We start from the raw sequence: 14,780 nt of genomic DNA, 5'->3' as shown, positions 1-14,780 counted from the left end.
TCGGGTGGACTGGCAATTTGCCCGTCTGTGTGTTGGACTGGCACCCCGTGTCCAGGGGTTGTTCCTGCCTGGGTGTGAGTGTGAGCTGCTCTTTGATTTTAGTGTGACGTTCCCACAATGCCTTTTTGTTTTTTTTCCATGGATGCCACCATTTGGGTGGCGGTTGCTAGGATGCGAGTCCCATTTGCTAGGTGACAGAGTCGCCTTGTGTGACGTCACCTGCGCTGTTTAAGCCGGACTCTTGGTCCATTGATTGCGGATGTGCTTGTGCTGTCAACAGAAAGCCCAGTTTACGACTGCCGGGTCCTCTCAGGGCACACGTGGTGCTGTGTTGGCATAAACTGGGCAGATGAGAAGTCCACCGAGGCTTGTGTGCTCAGTTTATACACTCGGGTGACAGACCGTGACTTGTCTCGCTACTATGAAGATTAAGAGTGTGTGTCTCTTCTCTGGTGGGGGGTCTTCCTGGGGGTCTCTCCTGGTCTTACAGGTACTTGAATGGCGGCGTCTGTCTGACTCTCTCTTCTCTTTTTAATCCACCTGCAGATCAACAACAAGGCCAACATAGTTACCAGCCCTAAAGAGCCCGTCGCCACGCCAGCCCTGGTACTTCTCGATTGCTCCTTCCTCTTTCCTCTTCTTTTTCATATTCATGTTTCATTTTTGGAGGACATTCTTTTCTGTGAAGCCTTATGGTGGTCTTAGGGGGCACAAAAGCCCATCCTTAGTGTTTTTTTTTGTTTGCCAGTTTTGCATGCCATGGTCAGTTGCTGTACCCCGTGGAGTTTTTGTTTTTTTTCTTTTTGTGCTTTTGCTTTTGCTCATCTAAACCGGCAGGAAGCTGAACGGGCGCCTGTGTTTGTAGAGGGTGGGCACTGTGACTGACAGAGCTGCCCACCAATAGAGAATAGACCTTCTTGAGATGGCCAAGTTTGGGCAGTTTGCTTTGGGTTTTGATTTAGGGACATTTTTTTGGTCCGTACCAGGACACCATATTGTGAGCACTAGCAGCCGGTCTGTGATTTTAATATGGCGCTTGAACAGACTCTGCCAGGGCCACTTGGGCAGCTGAAATGAGGAGTTCAGGATCACCACCCGGTGGAACTGGCAGCCTGGTGCTCCTCTTTGCTCATTTCATCCACTAGGGGGCCACGCTGGGATGGCTGTGGTCTGTCGGGTCGTCAAACCCGATCAGGGTCAGCGGGGCGAGAGCAGACAGGTAGGCAGGGCGCTATATGGTATGGCACACGGGGACCCAGACGTGAAGGGCACCAAATGAGAGACGGGGGAGAGAGAGATGGGTTGGAAGACACAGACCACAAGAGACAGCTGTGAATGGCACTAAAATAGGTAGGTGTCTGAAATAGTCTGTTAGATGTGAAAGGCGCTATATAGTAGATTAATAAATGTGAAAGGCATTGTGTAAGAGATTGATAAATATATGTGAAAGGAAGGCTACTACATACAATAGACTGATTGATAGATTATGGATGAAAGGCACTATATTATCAATAGATACGAAAAGTGCAAGATAATTGACAAATAGGAAAGGCACTATATATCAGTAAATAGAAGATGAAAGGCACTGCATTATAGACAGATAGTGTGGTTGGCAGGGACAGATATCTAGATAGATAGATACATAGATAGATAGATTGATAGATAGTATAGCTGGCAGGATTAGATAGCCAGATAGTGTAGTTGGCAGGGATAGATAGATAGATATAGTGTAGTTGGCAGGATTAGAGAGCCAGATAGTGTAGTTGGAAGGATTAGATAGATAGTGTAGTTGGCAAGATTAGTTAGTTAGTGTGGTTGGCAGGATTAGATAGCTAGCTAGATAGTGTAGTTGGCAGGATTAGATAGCCAGATAGTGTAGTTGGCAGGGATAGATAGATATATAGTGTAGTTGGCAAGATTAGTTAGATAGTGTGGTTAGCAGGATTAGATAGCTAGCTAGATAGTGTAGTTGGCAGGGATAGATAGTGTAGTTGGCAGGATTAAATAGATAGATAGATAGTGTAGTTGGCAGGATTAGATAGCCAGATAGTGTAGTTGGCAGGGATAGATAGTGTAGTTGGAAGGATTAGATAGATATATAGTGTAGTTGGCAGGATTAGTTAGATAGTGTGGTTGGCAGGATAGATAGATAGATAGATAGATAGATAGATAGATAGATAGTGTAGTTGGCAGGATTAGAGAGCCAGATAGTGTAGTTGGAAGGATTAGATAGATAGATAGACAGTGTAGTTGGCAAGATTAGTTAGTTAGTGTGGTTGGCAGGATTAGATAGCTAGCTAGATAGTGTAGTTGGCAGGATTAGATAGCCAGATAGTGTAGTTGGCAGGATTAGATAGATATATAGTGTAGTTGGCAAGATTAGTTAGATAGTGTGGTTGGTAGGATTAGATAGCTAGCTAGATAGTGTAGTTGGCAGGATTAGATAGATAGATAGATAGATAGATAGATAGATAGATAGATAGATAGATAGATAGTGTAGTTGGCAGGATTAGATAGATATGAAGGGCACTATATAACGGTAGGTAGTTATGGAAGATATGAAAAGCACAATATGATAAGATAGACAGGTAGCTATGAAAGGCACTATATTATCAATAGACAGACAGATTGGTAGATGTCTCTATTTAATTGACTATTTGATATGAAAGGCACTATATAACAGAAGGAGTGTTTTTTATTTTTTTTCCATATTATAAGTGAGACAAGGTGCAGCCTTTCAGATTTGAAATTCGAAGTTCGGTTTCCTGCTGTTTGTCGTTCCTCCCTGAAATGAATTCCTGGCTGCAGCCCTGCGTTCTGCTGAAAGGCGCTATATTCCCGGTCTCTCTCAGTTAAGGTCTGTCGCATGCTGCCTTTGTTGATGTGGCGCCTTTCACAATTTTATTTGCTTCCGGTGTGTTTTTTAGTTTTTCTTGGCTCTCTTTTCCCTGAAGCCCCCCAAGGTGGTCTCATTAAGACGATTTCTTTCTTCTTTTCTTCTGCATTTTGTTTTTCTTTGTCCTGCTTACACTCAGGAGCCCCAAACCACCGTAATCCACAATCCTGCTGATGGAAATAAGGTACACTGAACAGCCGAACGCTTTCATCCCACTGTGTCTTTTTGTCCTCCACTAACGTTGTCATCTCCTTTGGGACCCCCGTTAGCCGCCATGCTGTCGAGTCCGAATGCCTTCTGCTTTCTTTATCATTTGCACTGCATGGACCGGCGCCCACCCGGGATTGGGGGATGAGTTTCTTGCACTTAGGTAAACGACTGCCTCGCTCCTGGTGCTTTTGGTTTATTTTTTTATTTTGTGCTACGTGTGGCATGTGCCTTCGTGCTTCGGGGTCTCCAGGGGGTGCCTTTTTCTTTTTTTGTTTGGTTTGCCATTTTGAAGTGATGTGTTGACCTGTGGCATGGACCCTCTGATTTGCAGTGACCCTCGTTTGGGGTGGGGGAGCAGACGTAGCCCGGGGGTCCAGCACCCTTTCACAGAGATTGCCTACCTGAGCCCCTCACATACGTTTATAAGTCAAGTGGCTCAAGGAGGGCATTGAACTGGCAGTCTTGTGGGAAGAAGATGAGTGCCAAAGTGTACCAGAGTGACCCACCCATTTGACCACCCTGGAATATTTAATGAACGGCCTAAGGGGAGATTGCTCAGACCATTGGTATGTCCCCCTGAATGTCACTTTTCTCTTTTTGATGCCCCCTTAACCAAAAGGCCTGACATATACAGTGGCACTCCAGAATGAGGGTGAACTCCTGGTGACCCACCGTAGGCTGGTACCCCCCTCAGTATTCAATGAACAGCAGGAGGGGCGGGGCTTGGACCCCCGATGTGTCCCCGACTGCCCTACTCGTGCACGACAGTGAGAGCTCATGGTGACACTTGGGACGTGCCAGCGCCATCTGAAAGTCTAGCAGACACCAAAGGGGGCAATGGCCCGTACCCCTAATGTATCCCCGGCTTACCCCCCCCCTTTAGAGACATGGCCTCACTTAGCCAGCTGTTTTAATGGGCCCTCCAGAATGTGGGGGGCACACGGTGCCGTGGCTATATGACCAACTTTGGGGGAGGGGTTGCAGCGTCCCTTGAACATTTAGTCACCAACCAGAGGGGCTCCTGGTGTGTCCCCCTGGAGGTCACTTTTCTCTTTATTATGCCCCCCTAATGTGCCGTACTCAGTGTGACCCCCTTATGCTGCGCCCCCCGATTGCTTAATGAATTGAAAAGGGGTGTGGCTTTGACTGCTGATGTGCCCCCCCCCCCCCACCATTTTACCCATCAGGCCTTGCACATGCTGCGGTCTCCAGAATGAATGAGGACCACCTTAGGCTGTACCCCCTTGAATGTTGAGGAGCCCCCTGGTGGTCACTTTTCTCTTTATGATGTCACTTCAGAATGACAGAAAGCTCAAAGTGACATTGGCATATGATTGGCAGACAGTGTGGCATGATGTGTCCCCTGGTGGTCATTTTTCTTTATGTTAGCCCACCAACTGGCCCCCCCACACACACACCCCCCCCCGATCCCCAAGGCCACACTCCAGAAGTTGTCTTCGCTGACTCTTCCTGCTGATGAATTCACTCAGGGTGACGTCCCCCTGAAATGGCAGCAGAACCCAGGGGGGGTTGGGGGGGGGGTCATGAGTGCTATCTGGGCACAGATATGGCACCCCAGGACAGGCGGTCGCACCCTTTGGACGTCCAGTGAGCACTAAAGGCCGCTGCTGTCCGGTTTCTGCTGCCTCAGGCCGTTACCATGGTTACCAGAATGAGATGACCCACATGACATCCAGGGGGCGCAGTGGGTGGTCCGTCTTTCCCACCCACAGAGGCCACGTTGAACCTTTTGGTTTTCTACTAAATTCAGATGCCCCCCCCCCCCAATAGGGCGGTGGGCTGCTTTCTGACACTCGCTGAACTTGGCGCCCGCCTGTGTGCTGCCCCTTTGCCTCCTTGGCCCCCCCCCCCCCTCCCCCCCCCCCCCCCCCAGAGGCCCTGGCACCGGTGTGTGTGACCAGCGGTTTGACGTCCTGAGGGGCTGCTGTGAGTTTTGTCTGCGGTGCCACTGGGTTGGGTCCTCTGCTGGCCACAGGTTCAAGGACTGGTGGGCTCTGTGATGTCTGTCTGTCTGTCCTGACGTGCCACTGATGCGCTTTTTGTATTTCACTAGAAATCCTGCTGCTTCCCGACAAAAGTGAGTTGACCAGAAAACAAGTTGGTGTGCGTGGAGGAGCGTCGAGGGGGATAAACGGCTTAAAGCGAACGCGTCCAGCGCCTGACCGGGGGGCCGACTGAGGGGCTTCTTATTCCAAACCGACTATCAGAGGGTTATGACATACTGACTGTGTTATGGGGTCCGACTTCACAGCATGCACTCTTATCTGCCAGGGCCTGACTGAGGACCACAGTGTGCTGACCAGGGTCTGCCAGCTTTAACAGTAGGCATGCTGTCCGGTGTCCAGGGTCTGACTGAGGACCTTCTGATCATGCAGTGACCACCAGAGTCTGTTTAAGGGCCGTAGTGTGCTGACCAACTTTAAGACCCCTGATTAAGGCGCAGATTGTGCTGACCACCTGAAGACCACAGCATGCTGGCCAGTCTCCCTGAGGCCTGACTGAGGACCTGCTCATAGGAGGCCGAGTGACCGAGGGTGACCTGTGACTTCGTTAGGGACGTCTCTGGTGGGAGAGCAAAGCGTGGAGACCACAGTCTGATAGGCCACAGTGTGGGGCCTCGTTAGTGGCAGCCTGACCGCCGTGTGACTCCTGGCATGGTGACCTGAACGAGGGCCCCCGTGGTCACCAGCGTTAATGTGAATTCTGACTTTCAGCAATAGGAATGACAACCTTACCTGGAAACTTTGGGCGTCTTCACCTGAAAATCCCCAGGACACGTCTGTGGGCAAGGGAGCGATGGCATTGGGGGGGGGTTTGCTGGACAGGGTAGAGGCCTGAGGGACCCCAGGCTGGCGTCATTAGTGTCACATGCGGAAGATCTGGTGATGTTCTAATGGGCCTCAGCTACTCGGCATGCAGCCGGTCACCACTGCTGGCACCGTGACTAGTGACGGATGTGAAAGGCGCTGTATGCCAGATAGATAGATAGATGCAAGGCACTATATAATGATAGATATGTAGGTGTGAAAGGCACTATATGATAGATACATAGAGAGAGTTTTAGCGTAATTGGCAGGATCAGATAGATTTGAAAGGCACTATATAATATAGATGGGTGAAAGGCGCTATATAACAGGTTTATATGGTCATTATTGTCACCTACACAGAATCCAGTGATTTTCTTACTTTGCTAATCAACCTGTCAGCACCATGATTAGTGATAGATGTGAAAGGCACTATATAATATAATAGATAGATGGGTGAAAGGCGCTATATAATAGGTTTATATGGTCATTATTGTCCCATTCAGAGACGCCAGTGATGCTCCTACTTGCCTGTGCCACTCGACAGGCCACACTTGGGCACCGTGATTAGCGAGTAGAACCCCCTGACCTTAAAACTTGTGTCTTCCTCACGTGACAAATCTCCTTAAGACGGCAGTACGTGAAAGTGAATGTGTGACTCCAGAGAGAGTCGTGAAGTACGACGTGACGTTCGGGTGGGCAGGTCTCCACTGGGGTCCCATTCCTTTGGACGGCGGGGCGCTGCTCGCTTTAGGCCGTTTGTGCGGCGCTTGTGGAGTTGTGCGCCTGAGATGGCGGTGCCCGTGTTTGAGCAGCTGGTCGCAGTGTGTGTGTGTGTGTGTGCAGCATGGCTTGAGTGCACCACAGTCTCGTGCTGCTGTGATGTTTCTGTTGTCAAGTCGCCGGTCTCTGGTGTGACGTCCGGTGGTCGACTATTTTTTAAAATCTCCAGCACGAGTGGCAGGCCGAGAGGATGGAGGTAAGACACGGTGTGTGTGTGTGTGACGTGCATGTCCTCAGTGTGCTGTGTGTGTGTTTCACATGACATGTGTCGTGGTGGCTCGTCCTGCACGCTGGTCCTCGTGATGAGGAGCTCTGCTCAGATTTTCTCCACACACCGAGTGTGACGTCCTCGGCCCGGCGGCTCAGTGCTCGGCCCACAGTTCTGCTGTTGTCAGTGGAGTTTGTTTGTTCTCCCAAAGTTCATTTGGGTTTTCCTTGTGAATTCCTCAATGACGTGCAGGTTGGGCTGCCTTGGGGGGGTCGGTCTCAGATGCTGGGGGGCCGCCTCTTTCATTCTAGTCCTTGTTTGTGCTCTGATGTCCGTTTTTATTTTGGTGTTGATTGTGTTTAATTTTGTTTCTGGGTCAGCACCGTCACGATAACATTTTGTGGCCCACAGCAGGTTAACAATTCTTAGCCCCCCTCTCAGCCAGGTCTCAGTTTTATGGTGGTCTTCACCTTTGAGCACATCAGACTCCCCCTGAGTGTTTCTTTCCAGCCGAGTTTCCTTCATTTTCGTTGCGTTTAGCAGGCAGACGGCGTGATGGACGGACAGGGAGAGGCAGCCTAGCGGGACACGGGGTGGGCGTGTCCCCGCCGCAGGGCATTCTGGGAATTGTAGTCTCAACACGGAATCCTCATGTGACAAAAAAACAAAACATCCACACAGTGAAACAATGAAACTGCCCAGAGTGGTAAGAGGGGGTCAGTGGCAGTGACGCCCCAGCCGTGTTGTGGTCGGCTGGCACTGAACACAATGCCAGCGTCCTTATCCTTTCAAATTAGAATCGGCTGATAACGATGATGCCCGTTTCTTTATTCTTTAAAGTGACACCAAGTCCCCCCGTTGTCAGCTTTGAAGTCCTGCAGGCTTCTTGTTCAGTGGCCACAAAAAAACAATAAAAGAAATCAAATCCCTTTGTAAACGAGTGCCCCCCCCCACCCCCCCGGCACACAAATCGGGTCTCCAGAATAAAGGAGGGTGCGCTTCACAGTGACGAGCCGCCATTCTCTGATCCACAGAAACGTCGAGGGGTTTGGGGACGGTCACCAACACGCAGCCTGACGTCAGGACAGCAGACCCCTCTTTCTGTGTGCGCACGAGAGGGTCACGTGACAGTGCCCGATGGACCCTTGTGTTATTGGGGGTACCACAGCACTGTGTGACTTCCACACCCCCCCCCATCCCAACATCGACAGTTGCTCTCGGGGGCTGACGTCAGTCGCAGTTGTTTTTCTACTGTGGCACGTGTGTGTGTGGGGGGGCAGCTAAAGGGCCCAAAGGAGGGCAGTTCCACGCCAGACCAGGGGGTGGCAGCGTGCACTGGCCCTTTCTCTCTTTTTCTTGTGCAGGCCCAATGATGTCACTTCCTCCCTGGGGTGTCCTTTGTATCATGTCACACTGGCGTAGTCGGCAGGATAATTAGCTCCAAGGTGACCCTGGAGAAGGACCTGAGAGGTTTGGGTGGCCACCCAATAAACTTCAAGATGAGATCGGAAAAAAAATAAATAAATAATAATAATAATTTCATTTAACAGAACTGAGTCCCCAATTGAACTGTCTTGTCACAAGCAAAGGGGGGCTTTTAAAGCCGGATAGAGGAAGTGATGTCATTGGGCCCAGGCAGAATTTCCCATAGTTGATGCTCCACCCCCTGCAGTGGCATGGAATTACCTTCCTTTGAGCCCTTTAGTTGCCCCCCATGTGCATGTGTGTGACATGTGGCACCACGCTGAAGCGTCACTTGACCAGTTGGTCCGGCCACCATGCATCAGATTCACTTTCTGTGTCAACGTCGGGTGACGCGTCGCCATCCCCGTCACTCGATTCAACGGACGGGTCCTCCAACTGCCTTGGTGTGTTGTGCCGGAGGCTCCGCCCCACTCATGAATATTGATGAGCTCATTGGCCCTCCTCCTTTTATTTTTTTTTTTTTAATGGATTCGTTTTTGTTTTTCTCTTTTAGGAGTCGACAGAAAGTACAAACACCACCATTGAGGACGAAGACGTGAAAGGTAGGAGTCGAGGGGTGGCACGGCGGGGGTCTCACTGGGGGCGACGGCGCTCATTTTGGGATTTCCCTCATGAAGGTCTTGTTTGCGTTTCTTTTTGTTATGCGCTGCACACCCTGTGTACTTCGACTCCTCCCTCTGCCTTGGTTTCAGCTTTGTGGGGGTCCCGGCGGTCCGGTTGTCGGCCTTCTGAAGTACGCCATCACGTGTGGCGCCGATTATTCATTTCATAACAGTAATTGCGCTCTGTTAGTCGCCATTTTGTGTTTGCAGGTGCTGGAGCCGCCGTCATTACAATGTGACATAATGGGGGGGCTTGTTATCCTCATTCTAGTTTTATGAAGTCAAATTGTCATCGATGTAATGAGATTACAGGAGAGTAGGTAAAGTTTACTGAGCCCAGGGGGAAATTTAGACGCATTCAGCAACAGAAACGTAAAGCACCAGGATACAGACGGGGGACAAACGTGCAATCAATCAATCAATCAGTCGATCGATACGCGTATTGTGCAGAAATGACGTAATGAGACCCAAAGAACAGAAGACGTCTGACAGACAAGTGGACCACTCGGCCCACCGAGCCGACAATTAAAGGACAAGCGCCGGCGTATCTGGGAGTCGCCTGTGTCTCTGCCTTTCCAACAGGTGGCGCAGCGCAAACATTTTATAGCAGTAAAGTGCCCTGCGTTTGTAATCCCATCATCATCATCATCATCATCATCATCTCAGGGAAAAACAAATAAGAAAATATAAAAGAATAAGAAACAAAGGAATAGCCCAAATAAACCTCTACGGTCCTCACATACGACTTCAGGCTGAGAGGACGAAAGAAAACAAAATCTGCAGGGGTTTAAAGGGGGGCAAAAGACCACCACCCAGCCCCCCTCATCACAAACAGTTAAGGGCTCTAAATCTTTACATCCGTTGAAGTGAAGCCCCCAAAAGCAGCGGAGGCTTGAAGGGGACACCGAGACGCGTCACACCAGGCTCAGTGCATGTGACAGTGAGGACCCTGTGGACCCCTGACATGGCGCCTTTCACGTCTGTCCACCTATCATATAGCGCCTTTCACGTCTGTTTATCGCTGGTCACATGCCAGTTAGAGTTTCACGGGACCCTGTCTGTACATGTGGGGTCCCGAGTTGGTGACAGTAGGGACCCTGTGGACCCCTGACATGGCGCCTTTCACTAGTCACGGTGCTGTAAGACTCTCTCCGGACCCTGCACAGGTGACAGTTGGGACCCTCTAATCCTTTTTTGCAGAGATGGGGGTCCGTGCTGAGCTGTCACTCGTATTTCATCCTCTTCGGTTTTTGTTCAGGTGGCCCACTAATGCCAAGTGTTTCTGGGGCCAAGATGGTGGTCCGCCATGAAGCCCCCAGGAGGACGAGTGTTGTCTTTGTTCATTCATTTTTTTTTTCTCATTCTCTCTCTCTCTTTATTTTTTTAACTCATTAATTTCTCATTCTTTTGTGTTTTTTTTTCCCCCCCCGCCTGTCCCTTTGTCTTCTGCAAACCCCCCGCCAGGCCGCCTTCTGGCCGCTCCAGAAGCCTGTCCACCTCCCCTCTCCTCCTCCTCCTCTTCGTCCTTCTCCTCCACCACCTCGTCCTGCTGGTCCCCGTCCTCGCTGTGCCCCAGTGGGCCGTCCTGCTGCCGCTGTCTCCTCAGGGTCCTCCTGGCGCTTTACTTCCTCACCTTTGTTTGCTCCTTTGTTGTCTTCCTGTCCATCAGCCCAGCGGCCAGGTGCCCGTACGGCGCCGACGCAAAGGGTCCGGCTCACGAGGGTGGGCCCAGCTCCTCGCTTCACCGTAAGTCTAAGGTGGGATTGTGATGACGTAGATGATGACCGCTGCTGTGCCCCTGTAGCCCCCCTTTGTGTGACGCTGCCAATCCAGACAGACCTTCAGCACTCGGTGACGTGGCTCTCGTTTTAATTTATTTGATTTCCCACAATGCCGTCCTGTGGCCGTGTCTGACGTCGGGTTGTTAGGGGTGTGGCATCGAAGGTCACGTGTTTAACGTCGCTGGGGTGGCACTTTACACACCGGTGTCACAGCTGCTGTGATTGCAGGTGTGACGGGACGAGGTTGGCGTGCGAGTTTTTTGTTGAGTTTGAGTCTCCCTGGTCTGTTGGTGTCCTCCTGCCAGGAGCACTGTCACATGTCACACACGCCGAGGGAGCCCTCTGTCATGACTACGCCATTTGGTGTTTTTTGTTGAGGGTGTAGAGATTGTTGGTGTTGTCATTTTGTTTTTTTTTGTGACCCATTGTTGTGTTTTATGGCCCGCCATTTTGTTTTTCATGGGTGCCGCCATTTTGTGGAGATTTGTTTTAGGGTTCTACCTCAGTAGCTTCAATTTGATGGCCCCCAAGAGTGTGACGGGTGACGCCAGCGTCACACACAGGATTGTCCAGGATGCCGTTGATTTGTTTCGACCTTTGCGATGTCTACGAGATCTCGTCGGCATTTCACCTCCCGCCGTTTACGGCTGCTGTGGGTCATTTTGTGGTGCCATCCAAGTCCGGCGCTACATTTACACGACGTGTGACACGTCAGCCTCGGGCGTCTCCCGGATGTTTTCTAAAGCGTCTTTCGGCCTTTGAGTTTCAGTGTAGGGCTCAGGAATTCGGCGACTTTTTGTAACGTTTTTTGTTCTGCGAGTTTGCAGCGTTGTTGTCGGCGTCCGTCCTTCACTGGTTTGTGTTTCTGTCTCCGTCTCTATGATTGCACGAGCGGAAGGGAGTGACGCCCGACGTCACCTCTGTGTCCAGGTCAGTGGCGCAGGCAGGTTGTCCGAGATGGCGGATCTTCTCTAAAATGTTTGTGCGCCGTCGCTCAGGAATTCAAACCTGGGATTGCAGGACCGGACGTGTGTGATGGTCTCGAGGTCCGCACTCCGCTGCTTTTCCGTTCAGCGCTCAGGGATTCCTCAATTTCTCGTCGTTTTCATTTCCCGTCCTCCTCTGTTGCTCCGCGTCACTCACTTATTCTGCCGAGCTGTCAGCCTGAAGTTTGCGTTCTTGTGGCCGACGACGCCGTCCTGCGTGGGTCACAGCTCACCGGGTGTTTGGCGCCTCGCTGATTGTGTACCTCCTGTTGTTGTCGCGTTTTTCTTTTATCGTGATGTCCATTTTGTTGGGTGGGCTCTGCCATTTTTGCGGCTCCAGAAGTTCTGCCTGTGACGTCACCCATGTGCCACTTTAGCCATCCCGGGCCGCTGCATCCGAGGTTGTGGACACTCAAAGGGGCGTCCGTCGGGTCTTTTGTGTTTTTCTGCCCTCGACTAACGTGCGGCGCCCGTTTCGACTTCAAGTCTTCTGCTTTCACAGGTTGATTTTCGACTAACGTTTCATCTGCAGCTCCTTCCTCATTCCGTACTCTGGTGGTCTTTTCTGTCATCCCGGTGCTCTCTGTGCCTGATGACACTTCCAGCAGGGGGCACCCAACCCAAACATGCCCCCCTTAATCTGAAGGTCGTAGGTCACACACCAGCTGGGAGAGAATCATTTGAGGCCCACCCTGAGCACGTGGCCTCAATGGAGTTGGGGGTCTCTTCTGTCCAGCTGCTTCATTTAAGGACTTTGGTGGCCCCTTGTGACCACCTTTAGCAGGTGATGACGTTGTGAACGTCTGATTAGCACACGGACTCTGAAGGCCTGACGTGAAGGACCCTCAGCTCCCCCAGAGACGGTGACTCTCATTTTGAAGTGGTGGACACACAAGAGGCTTTTATTATGAAGGGAGGCGAGTGAAGGACCCGGGCAGACGTCGGGCTCTGGCAGCAGTCGACAGGAGGAGGGCACCGAGCGCAGGCATGGAGAGCAGCAACTGTAAGGAGCTTTGGGGTGGGCAGCGGGATTTGGGTCAGGGCTGCCATGGCGTGGGCCCACCTGGGGAGGGGTTACCCGCTCTCTGGGTGCCATAAGGGGGATTGTGTTGGGGGCAACAGTTGACCTTTTGAGTTTGGAGGAGATTTAAAGGTGTGGGGCGTCCTAAAGCTGCTCGGCTCACTGGAGTGGATGTGCAGCACTGGTAGAAGTGGAACGAACAACATGGCGCCACTCACTCAGGGCACAGTAATGAGAAAGTGAAGGAGAGACGGAGACAAAGCGCTGCATAGACAGACAGGAAAAGGCAACAGAGACAGAGAAATGAAAGGCGCCGTATGAGAGAACACTCTAGAAAAGACAGAGCAGCGGACAGATAGCTGTGTGTCTCCGAGGGTCCTGAACACGACAGACGTGGAGAGTTAAAAAGGACCCTGCAGGCCTACCAGTCGTTTTATCAATTAAAAAGTCCAGGAGACTGAAAAAGCCGCACATCAAGTAGACAGACAGACGTGAAAGGCGCCACGTGATCAGTCGATAGTCGACTACGGTGGGGGACCGGCTAGTGGCCAGAGGACCGAGAAAGTCGCACAGCGGGCCACCGAGGGATACATGGAACTGACACAAGAAAATAGACGTATAGGAAAGGGATAGCAGAATAGAAAGGCGCCATATAGTCGAAAACCAGGCCTGAAAGGCGCTATATAATAAGACAGATGTGAAGGGCAGTGTATAAGAGAGATATATGAAAGGCACCATATGATAGATAAATGTGAAAGGCAGTGTATAATAGGCAGATATGAAAGGCGCTATATAATAAGACATGAAGGACAGTATATAATAGAGATATGAAAGGCGCCATATGCTAGTTAGACAGATGTTGGCGTGGCATGGAGTGCAAGTTAACTAAGCTGCTGCCTCACAGTTCCCAGCCCCAAATGTGAATCTTAGGCAGCCAACATTTTTTTGGGAAGTTCTTCCTCCTCCTCCTCCATCCCCGTGAGTGCGCCCGCTGGTCTCTGCTCATCGTAACGCTTAGCTTTGCTGTGTTTCAGGTCTCCATCCCACTTTGTATTCATTTGCCCCTTAAACTCGTCTGTCAGTTGGCCTCCTGGAGGCTGCGGGGCACCAACTGTGACATAAAAGCCTGAAGTTGTCCGCTTTGAAGCCCCCTAAGTTTCATTTGCCGGCGTCTCGGGGTGTGGTCAGGAGGAGGAGTCAGGTGAATACGGGAGCCAATCATACGACGCCACTGTTCTGTGATTTGATCTTCTGCCCAAGCCCTGGAGTGCGGACGGCTGGCCTTCTTTTAAATGGCCGACTCGTATCTCTGGTGTGTTTTTTGCTTTGAGTGAGGCGTCGATGTTCTTTAACAGTCTGTGAGTAAAACACATCGATACTCGACAACAGTCTTGGCTTGAAAACGGACGTATGCGGTAAGTTTGTGGGCTTTTGTTTTGTGTTTGGTCTCCGTGCCCCATGCCCGCCATTATGTGAAGGCAGGGCGGCACTGCGGATTTCTTTATTTGCTTTAGAAGTTCAGAAGCAACTGGCACAGGACCTCCGCATATTCACCACACTGATGGCTTTAACCCAGCAGGATCTGCTCGGACTCGATGTCATGCTGGACAGAAGAGCCGAGGGGTGGGAGGGCGGCCCGCCAGGGACTGATTGGGGGGGTCTGTCACCTCGAGTGTCTGTCTGTGACGTCACTGAGCTCTCCGTCTGTCATTTCCATTTCAGGGCGCAAACAGGAGATCATTAAAGTGACAGAGCAGCTGATCGAGGCCATCAACAGTCGCGACTTTGAGGCCTACACGTAAGTGTCACCGTCACCACCGCCCCTCCATTTCTAACGTTTCTCCAAAGTCCGCTTGCATTTGCTGCGAGTGGGTCGTGTGACCCAAACACATCAGGTTGGCTCGAGACCACTAAAGCCTGCGGCTGAACGCATGAATAAGGATTTTCTGTAAATTGTCTCGATTTCTCGTCAGGCAGCCCAGG

The 14,780-nt window shown here is 51.1% G+C and overlaps 1 protein-coding gene across 12 annotated transcripts in view; it reads left to right on the top strand.

The window, feature by feature from the left end:
• camk2d1 (calcium/calmodulin-dependent protein kinase (CaM kinase) II delta 1) overlaps positions 1 to 14,780 on the top strand; it is a 151,569-nt gene that overhangs the window by 134,168 nt on the left and 2,621 nt on the right. For 4 of the 12 annotated variants that reach the window (XM_028805077.2, XM_028805076.2, XM_028805079.2 and 1 more), the window contains exons 14-18: positions 547 to 606; positions 3,036 to 3,080; positions 5,181 to 5,204; positions 8,901 to 8,949; positions 14,520 to 14,595. In XM_028805077.2, coding sequence (XP_028660910.2) covers positions 547 to 606; positions 3,036 to 3,080; positions 5,181 to 5,204; positions 8,901 to 8,949; positions 14,520 to 14,595 — 254 coding nt within the window. The remainder of the gene's footprint in view (positions 1 to 546; positions 607 to 3,035; positions 3,081 to 5,180; positions 5,205 to 8,900; positions 8,950 to 14,519; positions 14,596 to 14,780) is intronic. The other 8 variants (XM_028805088.2, XM_028805081.2, XM_028805080.2 and 5 more) reach the window with 2 other exon arrangements.

Source organism: Erpetoichthys calabaricus, chromosome 7 (genome assembly GCF_900747795.2).
Source record: "Erpetoichthys calabaricus chromosome 7, fErpCal1.3, whole genome shotgun sequence".
Lineage (NCBI taxonomy): Eukaryota > Metazoa > Chordata > Cladistia > Polypteriformes > Polypteridae > Erpetoichthys > Erpetoichthys calabaricus.
This window is presented reverse-complemented; position numbering and strand designations above follow the sequence as displayed.